The sequence below is a fragment of the Borostomias antarcticus genome (genome assembly GCF_949987555.1).
Source record: "Borostomias antarcticus genome assembly, chromosome: 23".
Classification (NCBI taxonomy): Eukaryota; Metazoa; Chordata; class Actinopteri; order Stomiiformes; family Stomiidae; genus Borostomias; species Borostomias antarcticus.
In genome coordinates, this window is record NC_140256.1 from 1,746,140 (window position 1) to 1,764,560 (window position 18,421).

An 18,421-nucleotide genomic window follows, 5' to 3' on the forward strand; every position below is an offset into this window, starting at 1 on the left:
CAACTGAGGAAGCTGAAAACTGATAAATAATTATGATTAATCCATAGCAAAGTGTTCCCCTGTCAGTCATGCAGAGAGGCAAAGAATGTTTGAACTTGAGAAGGAAGTTGAAAAAAGACGAGTATAGAAAGGTCTTTTCACAATGAAAAACAAGGTAGACTACATCATCCTTTTCTCAGAAACCTGCAAACTGCTCAATTATGTGACTCATAATGGTTAAAATACAGTATATCATCACTTCAATTGACAAAAAAGAACAAAATCGGAATATAAAAAAAGAAACATGACATCATGTCCCATGTATTTTTATATCGCCGAGCTGTGAATGCTGTTGGTCAGAAGTTACATTCACAGGGCATGTCTCTGCCAGCTGGGTGAGCACAGCGCCCGGCCCTCCTCAGGGCCTTTCTGGGGGAGGCTCAGCCTCTCCCTACCCTCCTCAGGGCCTTTCTGGGGGAGGCTCAGCCTCTCTCTGCTCTCTGAAGGACACGCGTGGGAGTCAGATAAGACGGTAGATCTGCCTCTGCTTCTCTCCAGTCCTCTTTCCTCTCCCACTTCCCCCGTCTCTCTCTCCCCGTCCCTCTCAGAACACAAACACCAGCCTCAGAAAGGTATTACAGCAGAAACGCCCAGTCAGCCAATCGCTGACTCGTTGTCATGACAGAGCTGCAGTGTAGACACACACCTTCATGGCCTTGTGGAAACGGCAGCGCTCTGTCCTGACTTGCATTAGCCAATGATAATCCACGATGCTGGAGGGTAGATTTCTCAGCACGCTTCAACTGGCTCAGCTAGGCTGTATGAATAGCTCACTATTACAAAACAACATCTCTGTCTCTTTCTATCCGTATCATCTTTTCACATTTCACCTGATGCTCTAGAATGCATATGTATGTACTACAGGATTATGTTCTGCTGTTAGGTTCAACATACTGCGATTATTACACATAGGACTACAGTAATCCTCCATACACATGCCTACAAGCCTCACGTGAACTAAGATTAGGAAATCTGGATCAGATTTCAAAACCACATGAGTTATGAGCCACCTGCCTGTATTGTGCTTTGTCAACTCAATGACTTGTTTACACCAGCAGCAGTGCTATCTGTATAATATTAACAGACACCATAAGCAATTAAATGGCGCCAAACAAGAATTAAGGCCTAGAGGCTGAGAAATATCACAAATAGCTAACGGGAATTCTGCACATAAATCATGAGCTTGTAACCGCATCAAAAAAGTTTCTGCATTTTCTGTTGAAAACCCTCTATGCAGGCAGACACAAAAGCCTTTCTAAAAAGCAAACTTCAGAAATGACATCTCTCTCTGGTCATGCAGAGAGTGACAATGGACCATTTCACTAACTTGCCACTATGTCCAGGCCTGGTGACAGCCGAGCGGTCTGCTAGTGGGGAGAGTACAGCCCAGCATGTGGTGATACAGCCCAGTCACCACTAACTGCTACTGTGTGGGCCTCAGAACTGCTCACTAGTGCACTGGGCCTCGGAACTGCTCACTAGTGCACTGGGCCTTAGAACTGCTCACTAGTGCACTGGGCCTTGGAACTGCTCACTAGTGCACTGGGCCTTAGAACTGCTCACTAGTGCACTGGGCCTTAGAACTGCTCACTAGTGCAGTGGGCCTTGGAACTGCTCACTAGTGCAGTGGGCCTTGGAACTGCTCACTAGTGCACTGGGCCTTGGAACTGCTCACTAGTGCAGTGGGCCTTGGAACTGCTCACTAGTGCAGTGGGCCTTGGAACTGCTCACTAGTGCACTGGGCCTTGGAACTGCTCACTAGTGCACTGGGCCTTGGAACTGCTCACTAGTGCACTGGGCCTTAGAACTGCTCACTAGTGCACTGGGCCTTGGAACTGCTCACTAGTGCAGTGGGCCTTAGAACTGCTCACTAGTGCAGTGGGCCTTAGAACTGCTCACTAGTGCACTGGGCCTTGGAACTGCTCACTAGTGCACTGGGCCTCAGAACTGCTCACTAGTGCACTGGGCCTCAGAACTGCTCACTAGTGCACTGGGCCTCAGAACTGCTCACTAGTGCACTGGGCCTCAGAACTGCTCACTAGTGCACTGGGCCTTGGAACTGCTCACTAGTGCAGCTTCACATTCTGGTCAAAGACACACAGGTGTATGAAGGAGCATGTCAGGGTGTCAACCGGTAAGACCTGTCACCCATACTGATGCATGATTTATTTTCAAATATGTCCACAGCCTTGAAAAAAAAGCATCAAGTCGAAGGCACTCTTCCATCGATTAAAAATCTTTAATCTTTAATAAGCGGCTAGTTCATGATCCAAAAATAAAAAGCAACATGTTTCGACCTCTCACAACACAGTCCATATAGAGATAACCCATCCTCTCAATTAGACTAATAATAATCAGCTGTTGATGAGGAAAAGACAATTAACTAGTGGCCGTCGTCATAAAAGGTTATACACCACCAGAGGTCAGAGTTTGACCTGCGAACTCTGGATTTGTATCCTTCCTGTTGACCAAGGAGCGTCTTCCCTCAGCCACTAGCCTACTTGGCGTTGCCAGTTTTAGGAACACAGTAGACCTCCTTCCTTCATGTCTATGTCCACGGCCTTGGCAGGTGTGGAACCACAACACACTCCAGCAATGTTCTGATTCTATCAGCACCAGGCAGACATGGGTAAAGGGACTCGCTGTCATCAGCCCCTGATGAAAACATGCATCAGTCAAATGTGGGCCCATTTGTCTTTAAATAAGTCATTTATCCTTCTGACTTCAAAATGGATGTGACAAAAAAACAATGAGTGAAACCTACCCATTTGGAAAATATATTTTAAAAGTGTATAACATTCCGACATGTTCTACCTGGTACTTATATGTAACAAATATGGCAGATGGCACAAGATTCATAGATGATTCCCGTAGTATATGGCTTCTATGGCCAGGCTACCATTAAACAAACAGCCAATGTAACAGCCTATACGAAAAAACAAGAGATACATGGTAGATTTCTCCTGTACATGGACCGATATTTCTAATCACATTTGTATAGGAAATGTGCCACTGTAAGGCTCTTCTTTGACGTAAAAACAACAACAAGTGTACCTACAAAAGTTGGGAAAAGACAGATTTTTTATTATATTTTTCACCTCAGTTTAACCTAATCTGGTTCAACACAAAATTCCACAGATATGTGCCACTTCTTGGGTTTGCAAGCTGAGTCATGTTTCTCATACGATTTGATGCCGTGTTACAATCCAATGGGAACGTACAAAAACAGCCACTGACTACATAGCCTAAGAACACACTTAAAGAGGTGAATTAGCCAATTAAAAACAATTTGTCTATGTAATGTCACATAGAGGAGAAGAGAGCGTCACAGGAATGGTCAATCTGAACTATAGTCCATTAAAATAGGCCTAGAGAAATAAAGATCATCATGCAGCACATTGGTTGTCGGCGAGAGTATTGGAACCAATCAGAATGCTTGATTTAATCTACTCGTATTATAATCATTCATATTTTTCATGCAACACAAAAACAACAGACGCGTAGAATAGGAGGCCCTCTGACATCACCAGAACCAATCTGATGAAAAAGTTCCGCACTCGCCTTCATTTACCTTGAGGGCGTGTATGTTGAAACACACACACACACACGCACGCACACGCACACACACGCATACACACGCACACACACACACACACACACACACACACACACACACACAGGCTCGTGTGTGATTTATAAAGGCAATGTTACAATTGTATCAAATAAACTGTGAAGTCGGCAACAAAGTTTCACCTTTCAACAGAATTTCAACAAACTCGCGACATGTTTATCGGCCAACCTTTGACAGCACACTGCTTCCCAAAACATTGTCTGTGTGGGCATACGCCCATAGTATTACAATTATTCAAAACACACTTTCATTGATCCCCATAAACTATAAAACTCGAACTACCATATGTTGTCTTTCCCTAAAGAGTCTACCGAAGTTCCCAGACTCACAACCTTAGCAAGTTGGCGATGGGAAGTGCAGAAGCAAAACAGTCAGTCGTAACAACTCCGTAACCAAATGTTTTTCTAACTTACCAACGCCATATTTCTCTTTTTTCGTTGGGATCCAGCGGGTCATTTCGGGCAAATGATCGATAATAAATAAATAAATAAGTGTAGGCTCCTCCTGGGCGGGTGGCAGAGTTTTCTCGTCCCGTGTAGCCTACTACAGTTCCGCCATCATGCTTCTACCAGGGGGAAGGGAGAGAGGGCAAAGGCGCGTTTGGAAATACACGGGATTTCTGCGGTAGTCTAACTTCACGTGGGTTTTTGATCTGTCGGAGGTCTTTACTCTGAGAGTCTAGTCTACTAAGAACAACATGTATCCTACACAATGACTACATGATTGTTTAATAATATAGGTTAAAGATACGGAATTATGTGATTAAATGCTTAAGCGATACAAATTAGGCTATTTAAGATATAGCGATGGTCTCAAAATATCACTTTGATTGGCCTTTCCGAGGTTACGACCTTGACCCCTCTGTCACTTTCCAAAGTTAGAAGTCTAGAAGTTCAGGAATTCACTCTTTTTGCGGATTTCAACCGCATACAAGTTATGGCCGAAGGGAGCGAGGCTTCGCAATCAGGGCAAAAATGATTGCAGACCTCCATGGTCTGATGGTCCTGATTGAGGAGAACTATAATCAAGAAGTGGTCATTTTATTTCCCCAGGATGGAGGAGACTAAGTTATTATTTGATTATTCATCTGTCAGTTACTGCTTATTATTTTTGGCTGGTGATGGCATGGGAAGCCTATTACAATGTAGCCTATATAACTGCCATATCTCAGATGACTGTCAAATCTGCCTTGGCAATCAAGTATAATTCAATCTAATCTACACTGTATACTAGCCTAGAATGAATCATGATAGTGTGGCAGAAGGCCTAATATCCAGCCCTGCCCCTCCCCTACCCCACCCCACCCAATAGAGCAATCTGCAGCTGCTACTGGGGACCTGTCGTCCTACTTAGCCTTTTGTCCCCCATGCTGTTGCTGCCACTGGACAGCCAAATGGCGCTCCGTCGGCAGCCATCGTTTGACTCTGATGGTCCTTTCGACAGCTTTGGTTTTTCAATTTGTGCTCGATGTGCGGCTCTGCTGAGGCCAACATAGACTCGCGAGACTAAAGGCAGTTGAATCAATTGGTAGTCATGTAGCTTACATGGCCGCCCAGCCAACATCAGATCTCCAAAGAGTTGTGCCAAAGTCAGTGTGGTGTTATTATGTGTTGCTGTTCCCCCTAAAATGTGATATCCATGCAAATGATATGCAAATGAGCCAATACATCATCATCAGCATCATCATCAGCATCATTATCACACTTTTGGGGGGGATTACAGAAACAGCTATATCTATCCAATTTTCACCCCAAAAATATTTTTGAAATGATGTAAAAGCATATTTTAAAAACAGATTTTGTGCCTCTTTTTACATGCCTCTTTGTCCGTTTTGGATTAAAAGATTTAACCACCAAGTGTAAAATTATGAATGTTATGATTTGACCGATATGATTAGAAGATCTTTGGAAGATTTGTGTGTACTGTGGTTTAGAAGTTACCGACCCTAACTCAGGGTCTGAGTCCTCCAGGCCCAGCTGTTGGGAGGATTCAAGAACGTACTAATGAGCTAAACCAGTTTTTCAACAAATGTGATGTTGCCCCCACCCCCACCCCTGTGAGTCTAGAATGCAGCCCAACACCTCTGCCCTCGTCCCACCCCTCCCACCCCCCCAGGCTGAAGAAGGTCCCAGTGCAGTGGAATACCTCCTGCATTGTTCCACCGCCCAAAAAAGCACATCCCAGCGTTCTCAATCCCTACAGGTCAGTGGCACTGACATCTCATGTCATGAAGGTATTCGAGAGAGGTTCTGCAGTGCTTGACGCCCATGGTGACCGACTTCCTGGACCCCCTGCAGTTTCAGTACGAAGCCCGAATCAGCGTGGACGACGCCATCATCTACCTGCTCCACAGAGCCTACTCACACCTGGAGGGGTCAGGAGGTTCTGTAAGAGTCGTATTCTTTGACTTTTCCAGTGCGTTCAACCCCTTCCTGCCTCTCCGGCGAGCCGACAAGCTCACAGCAATCCGGGTTGACCACGACATGCCGGCCTGTATCACGGACTACCAGCAGGCCTCAGTATGTCCGACTGCAGGGCTGCCTGTCCGATGTGGTGATAAGCAACACGGGCGCCCCCCAAGGAACAGTCCTGTCTCCTTTCCCGTTCACCCTCTACACCTCCGACTTCAGCCACAACTCTGGAGCGTGCCACCTCCAGAAGTTCTCTGACGACTCCTCTACCGTGGGCTGCATCAGGGCAGACGATGAGGAGGAGTACAGGGATGTGGTCAGGAGATTCGTTGAATGGTCCGAACGTCAGCAAGACCAAGGAGCTGGTGGTGGATTTCAGAAGGAAAAAGAGGCTTCCGACCCCCATTACCATCCAGGGGGAGGATAATGAGATGGTGGACTCATCCAAGTTCCTGGGAGTGCAACTGAATAACAAACTGGACTGGACTGACAACACTGAGGCCGTCTACAGGAAAGGAAAGAGCAGACTGTTCTTCCTCAGGAGGCTCGGGTTCTTTGATGTGTGTAGCAGGATGTTCTACCAGTCTGTGGGAGCAGCACACTGCTCTTTGTCGCTGTCTGCAAGGGAGGCAACGCCAGGTCTGGGGAGTCAAACAAGCTGAACAAGCTGGTGAGGAGGGCTGGTTCTGGTGTGGGGCAACAACTGGACCGCCTGGAGTCTGTGGCAGAGAGGAGGATGAGGAACAAACTGAAGTCTATCGTATGTATGTATGTATGTGTGTATGTGTGTGTGTATGTATGTATGTATGTATGTATGTATGTATGTATGTATGTATGTATGTATGTATGTATGTATGTATGTACGTATGTGTGTATGTATGTATGTATGTACGTACGTACGTACGTATGTATGTATGTATGTATGTATGTTTATATGTATATACTCTTTATTTATCCATATTCTATCTATGTATTTCTTGTGATTTAAGTTAATCTATCTATCTATCTATCTATCTATCTATCTATCTATCTATCTATCTATCTATCTATCTGTCTGTCTGTCTGTCTGTCTGTCTGTCTATCTGTCTGTCTGTCTGTCTGTCTGTCTGTCTGTCTGTCTGTCTGTCTGCCTGTCTGTCTGCCTGTCTGTCTGTCTGTCTATCAGGTGTTTTTCACATCCTCTTCGCATATAAACAATGATGTCAAATGAAATGTTTTGATTTACCCATAGCACGCTGGTGACAACCTATCTCCATAGTTAGGCCGATGTTACATCTGTGATTCCTACATATTCAATGCAAATAAAGGACACACTTGCAACTGACTAGATAGAGCAATTCTCAATTTATTGGTCAACAAAAGTATTTTTATACCAGTTGTATACCTCCACCAAAAGGACTGTGCAAGGAATGAGTAAGGAGCAATATGGTTGGTGACACAATAGTGCCACCATGTGACTGACTTGCTTTACTGCATACACCTTTCCCAGCAACAGAAACATCATTTTCTGATCAGATTATGACTGTGTGTTCGTATGACTATAAAACTGCACTAATTTTGTACATATTAAGGTAATACTAGCTATGTTGATGTATGGCTACTAAATATTTATGAATGGTGGTGAAACATCAATGTGATTATTGATGTGTACATGTGTATGTGTATAAATGTAAGCATTACATGTATTGACATTCCGGGTGTGTGCATATAGGGGTAAATCAGTGAGGCACTCCTCAGTCCTTCACCTCACTGGGATCAGAGTACTTCCTGGAGCAGGCCTGGTCTTATTAAAAGCTCCTGGAGAGGATCACATGACTATGAGCGCCAGCCTCCTCATCTATCACCTGAAACTACCAGCCAGCTTTTATGGCGAGCAGGGAAGGGGGTAGACAGAGAGAAAGAGGAGTACCAGACCCCCCCTGCCCGCGGTGTCGTACAACAACGGTCCTCCATTAGTCTACCCAGCAGTGGGCTGGTGCTCACAGGTACAGGGCAGACAGAAACAGGTGTGTGAGTAGCGCTTGCCCCAGCAGGGCGAGCCATTAAGACCACACACTGGTTCCAGAGATAGGAGGGTGGACAGTCATATCTGACTCTGAGAGAGATGAGATTGGCTCGACTGGCTTTAGTGGCAATTCTGGCTTTTTTTTGTTTATCTCCTACAGGGAGCTCTTCACCTCAGACAAACATGTAGCTTTGCTTGATCATCAAGACATCAGCACAACATACTCTACTTACATGTTGTCTTATTTTTACATTGTGGTCAAGAACTTATGCAATTATGCAATCGTTAATTTTCGTTATATTACTATTGTACTGTTTTATATTATTATTACCTAGTAGACTTAGGATGTGTGCATTGGAGGACAAAGCAAGGTAAGGATGTAATTGTGTGGTGAAGCCACTGTGTCTAACCATGCATATGACAATAAACTTCTTGAATCTTGAATATAGTGAGTCAGTCAACTACAATAACATTGCATCTTTGCAAACATGCTGCTCTCATTCCTCCCATATTTTCATTCTTTCCACAGAAGGCAACACTTTTTTATGCCTTGCCACACATATATTGGAATACTCTTCTTTCTTTCTTTGAAGTGGATGTCTCTTTGTCTGTCCTATTCTGCCCTCTAGGCTGTCCAGTGTTGTTTGACAGGCCAGGAGAGCCAGGAGAAGAGGGTGCTCACCTAAGCATAAAAACATTTTTATTTAGCCTTTATTTAACCAGGAAAGGTCCCATTGAGATTAAAAATCTCTTTTTCAAGAGAGACATGGCCAAGACGGGCAGCAGTGCAATCCAACCACAGAGTTACAGACGAAAAATACAACAGAAAACACAGAGATGCAACAGTAATACAATTTACACATGTGACTTGGTGATGTGGCTATATGGCAATACGCTAGTTAAAAACATGAACATACTGTTAAATCCACCTCTAAAACCTTCATAGTGGATTTAAAAACATTGATTTTGTTTCGAAATACACTTGGATGACGATGAACCCCACAGTGTTTTCCCCTCTGACCATGGGGCAAGTTGCACACCACAATTAGACACACATTTCTCAAAGTGCTCAAATACAAACAATTTAATATTTTCATTTTCATTGTGGATCATTACTTGTACCATCTGATTCCAAGCTCATTCATGCTCTGAGGAAGGCCTCTGGCCGAAATGTTCAATTGACGCCAAAATAAACCGGTGACATAGAGGATCTGTCCATGTATCTTTTATTGGTGAGTGCTAACATGCATCTTTGATGTCCTTTTTGATGTCCATTTTTTTGGTTTAGCACCACAACAAATCTATTTTTTGAGGGAGGCGCATCGATTTCTATTGCAACAATTTAATATTTAGTTTGAAGGTGTTGTTGCATGAGACAGGACATGTTCTAGGACTTCCCCACTCCTCTTCCTCGGTCTGACTCAGTCATGCCCCCTCTCTACATCTTTGTTTGATTGATTGAAACCTTTATTTATACTCAGGTGAGCTCTGAGGTGAGGCCACCTCATTTGCAGAGCTGCTGAGTGTACAACAACATAGAACAACAAAACAATGTACAGTGCACTTAGTTAAAAAACAGTTACAACATGAATCATAAAGAAATGAAATCAGGCATTTAAATTCCTTTAGGGAAGGAAGAACTTGCAGCTTTAACATGGACTGAATGTCATTCCAGGACTTTGGGGCTGCATAAGTAAATGCTGTCCTCCCAAATCCTGTACTAGTCCGTGGAACTTTAAGTGTGATCCAGTCACTAGAACGTGTTTGATGGGGCATTCCTGTCCAACAGGGCAGCTATATACGGTGGCTGTTTGCCGGTCAACGCCTTGAAAATGTACAAGAGCCAATGATAGTCTCGCCGAGCTGCCATCTTGAATGGCGCCCCTGTGCAGCTGGGTCAGGAGGCCAGGGAGGCCAGGGAGGCCATCAAGTAAGTGTGTGGTTGGTCCGGAGAGGAAACGGTGAGAAGAGATTGTACTTTTAGGGAAGTAGAAATCCACACTGTTTGCTACGTCCTGTTTAACTGGAATTGCTATTTGACTGTATTTCTACAGGCCAGTGAGACACCGTTTCTGATTGTTAAAGGCTGGTCTGCAGTCAGCAGAGGGAGCCCAAACTCCTTTACATTACATTACATTACAGTCATTTAGCAGACACTTTTATCCAAAGCGACTAACAATAATTGCATTTAACTAGGAAAAGCCAATGTACTACTACTCACCAGAACTCACAAGTGCATCTCCTTTCTAAAACAAGTGACTAAGAGCATAATCTAGTGCTGAAGGAAAAGTGCAAGAATAGCAATCTAAAATACAATAGGTGCTTAAGAGGGAGGATGGTTGTAGTACTTCTTGAAGAGATGAGTTTTGAGCCTGCGACGAAAGATGGGCAGCGACTCTGCTGTCCTGACGTCAGTGGGCGGTTCGTTCCACCACTGCGGGGAAAGGACAGAGAAGAGCCCTGACCTTTACAGCACTGACATCCTGCGTGGAGGTCAAGCCTGGCTGTATGACGACCTGTATCCCCCCCCCATGAGACTGGAGAAGGACTGGGGGTTTGGGGGACAGGAGAGGAGGACTGTCTGGACCCAAGACCAGGATGAGGGTCTACTTCTTCAAAAGGTATTGTGTTCGAAGTTCAATTGGGAATATAGTAGCTAGAGTGGGTAGAGTGGGTGAGATTGAGCATCTCTCCTGTATTCCACACAGGTGCTCAGTTCTGGAACTACAGTGAGCTGCAGGACTCTGATTGGCTGCAGATCTGTGTGGGTGTCCCTGGCGTCACAGGGCCCCTGGCATCACAGGGTCCCTGGCGTCATGAGGCCCCTGGACACAGGGACATCAGCACATCCTTCAGCTGGTCTACCTCAAAGCTCCTCAGGTTGAGGAACATCCATATGAAAGACAGAACAATCAATGTGTGAGGAGGATAGGACACTAGTATAGTATGTCAATGTACCTTTATAGGAGGAGGGGCTTAAACACAGTGGTCATTTTGACCCGAGGACAACGGGAGGGTTAGTGTGACCGGTCGTCAGTTACCCCAAAAGTCCGTTGGTTTCTCTGCACTCACCTCAAATGCCCATCCACTGTGCCGGGAGAAGGGACTGTCTGATATGATATTTCAAAGGAAATATAAATTCATTCTGTGGCTTGCGGTAGATTCATTATTTGATATGTATGTCAAGCCGGCGGTCGTTTGTCATGTTTCTTACAGGTAACTCAGATGCTATTTACTTCCCCTGCCCCCACCCAGCCTTATTTCTTATTAAAGGGTTGCCATACTCCTGGGAGGTCTCCGTGGGACGCGGTGATGGACAACTCCGTCCCAATACCATCCATCAACGTGGGAGGGTGGGGCAGACCAGAGCAGAGATGTATGCGCTGTCCCCTCCAGTCCCTTCTGAGACAGATGAAAGGACCGTGACCTCACAATAACAGTATGGTGGACTCCGCCTTCTCGTAGATATCTTTGTTTTCTAAGTCACAATGGTCGGCGTCAGTGTAATAGGACTGCAGTGGTGATCGGGCAAAAACAGATAGAAATGCTGGAGTCAGGATAGCCCGGCGCGCCCCCCTTTTTGCTTTGCGTTGGTTTTGCATTTGTTGCAGGGAGAGGGGGGGTTGGGGGGGGGGGAGAGTGAGCCAAGAACAGGGTGAAACGAGGACAGGGTGGAGAGAGAGAGAGAGAGAGGGGGGGACGATGGAGGTTGCAGAGTCACAGGATTTTGGGCTAAACTAAAGGTCAAGATATGTGACAAATACGGAGGTGGACTTAATGAAAAGGGCGGAACGTTTTATGACCCTACGGTGAAGAAGCAAATAGGTGCATGTAAGGTAAACTATAGATGAGGATGGTACCTTCCATTCATCAGTCTGCATACGAGGAAAAGGGTGTGGCGAGGATATTTGTACTGCAGTAATTATTGAGTGTCAGTCTCTGAGCGGTAGACACAGTTGATATCCTTCAAAAAGCCTCCTGCAGTTGCTAGAGGAAAACGTTCACAACATTGTACAGTACTAAGTTACACAACTACTTCCTATATGTATTTTGTATGCATCTTCTTGATTCCCACCAGATCCCATGCCTGTTGTGTGTGTCGGTATGATGTAATCTATTATATCAATCAATCAAAGCTTTATTTGTATAGCGCATTTCATACCCAGAGGCAACACAATGCGCTTTACAGAGAACAAGGGAGGTGAGCATACGACCCACTCTCTACATATTCCAGAGGGAAGCAAAAAAACAGTAATCACCCGGGGGCCAGAATTATTATAGATCAATAGGATCATGTTGAGAGGAGCACAGAGCTCCTTAGGGCGTGGCTTGCGAGTGACAAGCCACAGATGGTGGTGGAGGGATTCCCTTACTCACATATTCCACACTGTTAACTCAACTCCATGTTTATCTATTTATTTATGTTTTATAGATAAACATAGACAAACCTTTTTTTATAGATAACCAGTCTACAAATCTCACTATCTTTCTTTCAGACTTGCCTCACCCATCCTAAATGACTAATGGTCACACCGATTGTCCAAGTGTAGGATCATCTCAGTGTAAAAGGCTTTTTGAGGTCGCTAGTGTATAGTCCTTTACAGTCTGCACTGAAATAAAGATTTGAAGGCATACAAGTACAAGATCACCATTTTCATTTCAGCCAAAGCTCAAACAATATGTTTCCAGGCTGTCCTCTGTCAAGGTTTAGCACGGCGAAATTTCCCTCTGTTCCCTCTAATGGAATTGCTCCGTGCTTCTGTCCTCCATCAGCGGCTGTTGGCCAGACACCACGCTGCAGTCGCCCAGCTGAGTCATAAAGGCTCTCAGGGGCCTGATTTACGGCCGGTGATCTGGATGAGGGTGAGCCAGCAGGAAAAACACCGGCGTCAGCTCCCTGGTCGGCAGCACGTCGGCCGGGACAGAGAGGAGAGTGACTGATAGATCCAGGGCAGCCACAGCAGAAACATCCTGCCTTCTCTCACGGGCGTTTGTAGATGGATGCATCCCCCAGGTGCGCCCTGGGTAATGTGCTGATAATGTGCATCTAGCTTCACTCAGATTCTGCTTATTGAGCACCGACTAATTTGGCCAGTCAGATAACTACAACTCAATGACGGTGCTCTGTTCCCTGACCGAGCGCTACTAAGAACTGAGTGTCTTATAGTGAACAGTGCTTTGTAAATAAAAGTAATTATTAAGCAAACTGATGTTCATTTGACTAGAATCATTCCTCCAAACTGTATATCTGTCTAGAAGTACTGTAGCATTTAGGCTGAACACATTCTCTGTGTGACATATAGGAATAGAAGTGTGAATGAAATAAACTTATGAAGACAAACTGGTTTCAAGTCTTTATTTGTGTTCAGTGCAGCAAGGTTCCCATTCAAGGGAGTTTATCTAAGGCATCAAATCATTTCTTAACAGGCTGGTGTTCATATAGGCATATCGTGGTGACAGGAAGCACTCGAGTTTATCTGCAACTCATTGCAGTATTCACATACAGAATAAATCACATTATCCTCTCATATCTTGCTCAGTAATCTTATGGAGTTTTTCGGGGGATGTATTTCATATCTGTATTTTATTGTCAAGAATGGTTGGCAATATAACACATGCATTCAGACATGCACTGCATCACTCATAGTACAGCACAGCAAATATGCTTCTTATCACATAGTCATTTTTTTCACATATACACAGTGGATCTGCGTTTGATTGTAGTCAGTATATCCAGGATAGAGGAGCCAAAGACAGTCAGAATACTAATGCTAATCTTATCATTTTAATCTGAAGACATTTCTGAGACGATGCCAGTCTACCACATCTAAACATTTCATCTGTCACATCCCAAAAACGTTTTTGATGTAAATTGATATAATTTTCTGCTATTGAAAATAATGTGTATTTTCTTTAAAAAGTTGTAGGCCTATATATCAAGTTGTTTTATAAATTAACTATTAGGGGGGTTATATGTAAAGTAATTCGTTTGTGTAATAGTTTTGTTTGTTTTTTCTGAATAAAAATGTGAATTTGATACAGTGGGGAAAGATGCCCCCTGATGTGGGACAAAAGAGCACCCTTATAAGCACCTTAAAATGTCTGGCTAGCATAAACATAATTACATAACAGCTAGGCTCAGTGGGTTCCTTGATTATGAATTATGTTCATGAAAAAAAAAATGTCTGGGGACGTCTTAGGCTTATTTACCCTTTATGAAGAGCACCTTGACAATATTAATTCAGATATAATTCTCACAAGTATCATTCATCAGCGTTGCAGTTTAGGCCTTAACTTTGACCTCAGATTTCTCCTTCTCCTCTTTCCCCTTGTCCCCTTTCTCCTCTTTCCCCTTGTCCCCTTTCTCTGTCACTTCTTCACCAGCGTCTTCTTTATCACCTCCTTTATTCTCCTCTTCCTCCGTTTGTGTGGCTCCCTCCTCCTGTCCTCCTTCACCCTCCTCTCCTCCCTCCTCTCCTCCATCTGCTCCCTCGCCTGCTTCTCCTTCATCACCTGTGGAAAACACAACCCATGACATGTTTACATCTGCGAGCACCATTTGAAAAATGGACACATTTAAAGATACACGGCCATTATTTGACAACACTTAAGGTGATGAAGAATAAAAACACTCACCTTCTTGTGTCTCTCCCTCCTTTTCCGCACCCTCATCCTTTTCTTCCTCTGCCTCTCCCTCATCCTTTTCCTCCTTTTCCGCACCCTCATCCTTTTCTTCCTCTGCCTCTCCCTCATCCTTTTCTTCTTCTGCCTCTCCCTCGTCCTTTTCTTCCTCTGCCTCTCCCTCATCCTTTTCTTCCTCTGCCTCTCCCTCATCCTTTTCTTCCTCTTCCGCTCCCTCATCCTTTCCTTCCCCTCCATCCTCTGCTTCCTCCTTTTCTTCCTCTGCCTCTCCCTCATCCTTCTCTGCCTCTTCCTCCCCCTCATCCTTTTCTTCCTCTCCACCCTCTCCTTCCTCCTTCACTTCCTCTTCCTCTCCCTCCTTTTCCTCCTCTTCCTCTCCTTCCTCCCTTCCTTCCTCTACGTCCTCTACTTCCTCCTCCATCTCAACCTTCTCTTCTTCCTCTTCCTCTTCCTCCCGGGGCGGACTGGCTTCGGCCTGCTGCGCCCGGCTGGCAGCTATGACCTCATCAGCAGTGGACAGCGGGATGGTCAGCGGACGGCAGCTGAGCCGGTAGGGGGGGGCAGCTGAGCTGAGGCTGGCCAGCCCGGGGCGTGCGTAGGACGGGGTGAAGCCCAGGCTCTGGGAGTAGACGCCGGACACGCCCCCGGGTCCGCCTGCGCTGAAGCGACTCTCCTCGCCTTCTAGAAGCTTCCTGTCATGAGAAAGAACGGTGGATCATCAGTGTTGTCTTTTTCGGCGCAGGCCTAATGCTTTGCTAAATACACACGATCAACAAACGATAGTATAACATTCTATTAGTTTTAGTGAAGATAGATTGATGAACTACAGACCTGTAAGCTGCGATCTCAATATCCAGCGCCATCTTGACGTTGAGAAGGTTCTGGTATTCCCGCAGGTATCTGGCCATCTCACTCTTGTGTGTCCTTAACTCATCCTCCAGCTGATTTATCGCGTCCTGTTTAGGAGAGATTATTTCACCACACAAGCATTTACTTTTCGTGTTCAGACAAAGATCATCTACAACAAACGTCAGCTCATTGTCTAAATGATTGGTCTTAGGCTTTTCAATACAGAGCTTAGCTGTGCAGCTAAATTATCTGTGTAAATGTTATAGCGTCACGCTGTTCTGGCTCCTACCTGGAGTTCTGTCATCTCTGCGCTCTGCTTCTCCTCCACTTCCTGCAGCTGGTTCTCCAGTGCCTGGTTCATCCCCTGGCAGGCGTCAATCTCCAGCGCCCTGGCCTTGAGCAGGCGGCGGTACTCGCTGGCCTCATCTTTGGCGCTGCGCACGCCGTCAGTCTTGCGTTCGGCGTCCACCGTCATCACAGTGATCTTCGAGCGGAACCAGTCCTCGGCCGACTGGAGGTTCTGGTGGGCCAGTTTCTCATACTGGCCCCTGATGTCGCGGAGGGCGGCGGACAGGTCGGGTTTGGCCACCTTCATCTCCACGGACACCTGGTTACCGTACTGGACCTGGGCCTGCAGCTCGGCGATCTCGCTGTCGTGGAGGTGTTTCAGGAAGGCCAGCTCATCCAGGAGTGTCTCCATCCTCTTCTGCAGCTCCAGACGACCGAGCGCCGCCTCGTCCGTCTCCTTCCTGGCGTCCCCGAGCCGGCCCTCGAGCTCCTCCCTGTTCAGCACCTGCTCGCCGTAGCGGCCCTGCATGTCCTGCAGAACCGCCTCCATCTGGTCCCGGTGGTTCTGGGCGGCCTGCTTCTCGTCGTGGGCCTCCTCCACGGCGGCGCGGAGCTGCCGGACCTCGTGTTCGTACAGGGCCCGGAGGTTGGAGGACTGCCCGTCGCGCCCCTGCCGGAGGACCAGCAGCTCGGACTCCAGCACCTTGTTCTGCTGCTCCAGCTCATGGACGCGGTCGATGAAACTGACGAAGCGGTCGTTCAGCTGCTGGAGCTGCGCTTTCTCCTGGGTCCGTATGGTCTTGAACTCAGAGCTCACCTGCGCGGCTTGGCTGAGGTCCAGTTCGACGACTCGGGCAGAGAGTGGAGCAGAGAGCATGGAGGCACCCCTGCTGTATGCTGGGTAATGTACGCGAGCGGAGCTGTGCAGTGAGTGGGGGGCATTGCGGCTGGAGTAGAGCGACCCGGCTCCCCCTCCGATGCTTCCGTACCCCCCGCTGCGCACCACGGCTGCTTTCCTCCGATAGGAGGGGTAGAACGGATCGTAGCCGGCAGAACTCATGACTCACCAGACAGGCTGCTTACTCTGGAGATGTTGCAGGGGAGACTGCGCAAGGGAATGTGCATTAGGCTGCTGGGGTTTTTATAGAGCCGGTAACGACTGTGACGCAAACAATTTATCCAAACTCTGACAGCAGGGATCGATATCAGTGCCAACCAGCCAGGTCCAAGCCTGAGAGATGGTAGGATGAGAGAGAAGAAGGGGGCGGGGCTTAGGAGTGGTGAGACAAGGGAGGTCAATGAGGACAGAATCCGTCGAGGAAGGCAAAACCTCAGTGAAGACTAAATATACATTGAGATGCAAGCCATGTAGCATTTTAAACAGCTGTGTTTGTGCAGTAAGTCAGCCTCTTCAATTTAACAAAATTGTAGCCCATTTGTGAATGCAGAAGCTTATATCAGCACTAGCAAGGATAAAGTAGCCTGCTAACCTTTGCCAACAATGACAAAGCACTGCACCACTTTGCCTTGCTAATCTGTTGTACAGAAACCCAGTGCGTTTAGGCCTTGGATGTCTTGTTAAGCATAATAAGCATAAGCTAAATATAAATTTACATCTACATTTCATCAATTACAGTGTTGACAAAATACATCCCACTTAATGTTCTAGTCAACAACTCCAAATATAGCTACAGAGAATGAAAGCTGCTGATGAATTGTTTAGATACTGAATGAAAATATTCATGGCAGAACATTGTCAAGAATTGAGTGGTATAGTAAATGGTTACAAATATGCCATTATGGAAATGGAATTGTTAAGTGTTTGTCATTTGAAAAAATACCACCAGTCAAACTTTTATTTGTCGAACTAACTTTATTTGTGAAAAACATTTAACAGATGGCTGATGTCTGCAAAACCCAATAAATGTGCAAAACATTACTGGGTCATCAGTTTGGTTTGGGGACAGGGGCCACCATTTTGTTTGTGGGGGATCCAGGAACCTTTTGGGAGAGTTCAGGAATATCTTGGGAGCGTTAAGGAGCTCGCTCTCAAGAGTCATAGGATGGCGTCTCTTGGTAGGAGAGCATGGAGGGCCTCATCTCTTCTCCTGTCCCTCAGTGTGATGGCTCTACCCTTCCATTTACTGAGCTTTACTAACTGACTGGACACCAGGCTGTTATAACAGAGGAACAAATAGCAGAGATTAGGGATGTCATATAAAAGATCAAATGTATTACAGAAACCAACACTTAATAACTCATTTCAACAAGGAATAATTACCTTTCCAATTCCACTGTCTTCTTCTGTAGCTGTCTCACTTCCTCCTCCAGTTTGTTCTCTTCAAGGAGAACATTGCTTTGGACAGTGCGCCCTCTAGTGGTGGTCAGTCGAGCATGCAAGTCCTCCCATTTAAAAAGGTGTACCTTGATTTTGGTCCATACAGATGAAGTTGCTGGTTGTTCTTCAGTGGGTCAGCTTCAGTCTTGACCGGGGCCTTCTCCAGTAGGCTACCTGTTCCCCCTCCAGCTGTCTATCTGACCAGACAGGTTCAAGAG

General features: G+C 45.9%; 1 protein-coding gene across 1 annotated transcript; it reads right to left on the reverse strand.

Moving 5' to 3' along the window:
• Positions 1 to 14,626: 14,626 nt before the first annotated feature.
• Positions 14,627 to 16,925, reverse strand: neflb (neurofilament light chain b; the record flags this gene model as incomplete). The annotated part of the gene is made up of 4 exons (XM_084457385.1): positions 14,627 to 14,632; positions 14,883 to 15,420; positions 15,560 to 15,684; positions 15,867 to 16,925. The coding sequence occupies 4 exons, from the start codon at positions 16,923 to 16,925 to the stop codon at positions 14,627 to 14,629; spliced, it is 1,728 nt and encodes a 575-aa protein (XP_084313511.1).
• Between the last annotated feature and the right edge of the window lie 1,496 nt (positions 16,926 to 18,421).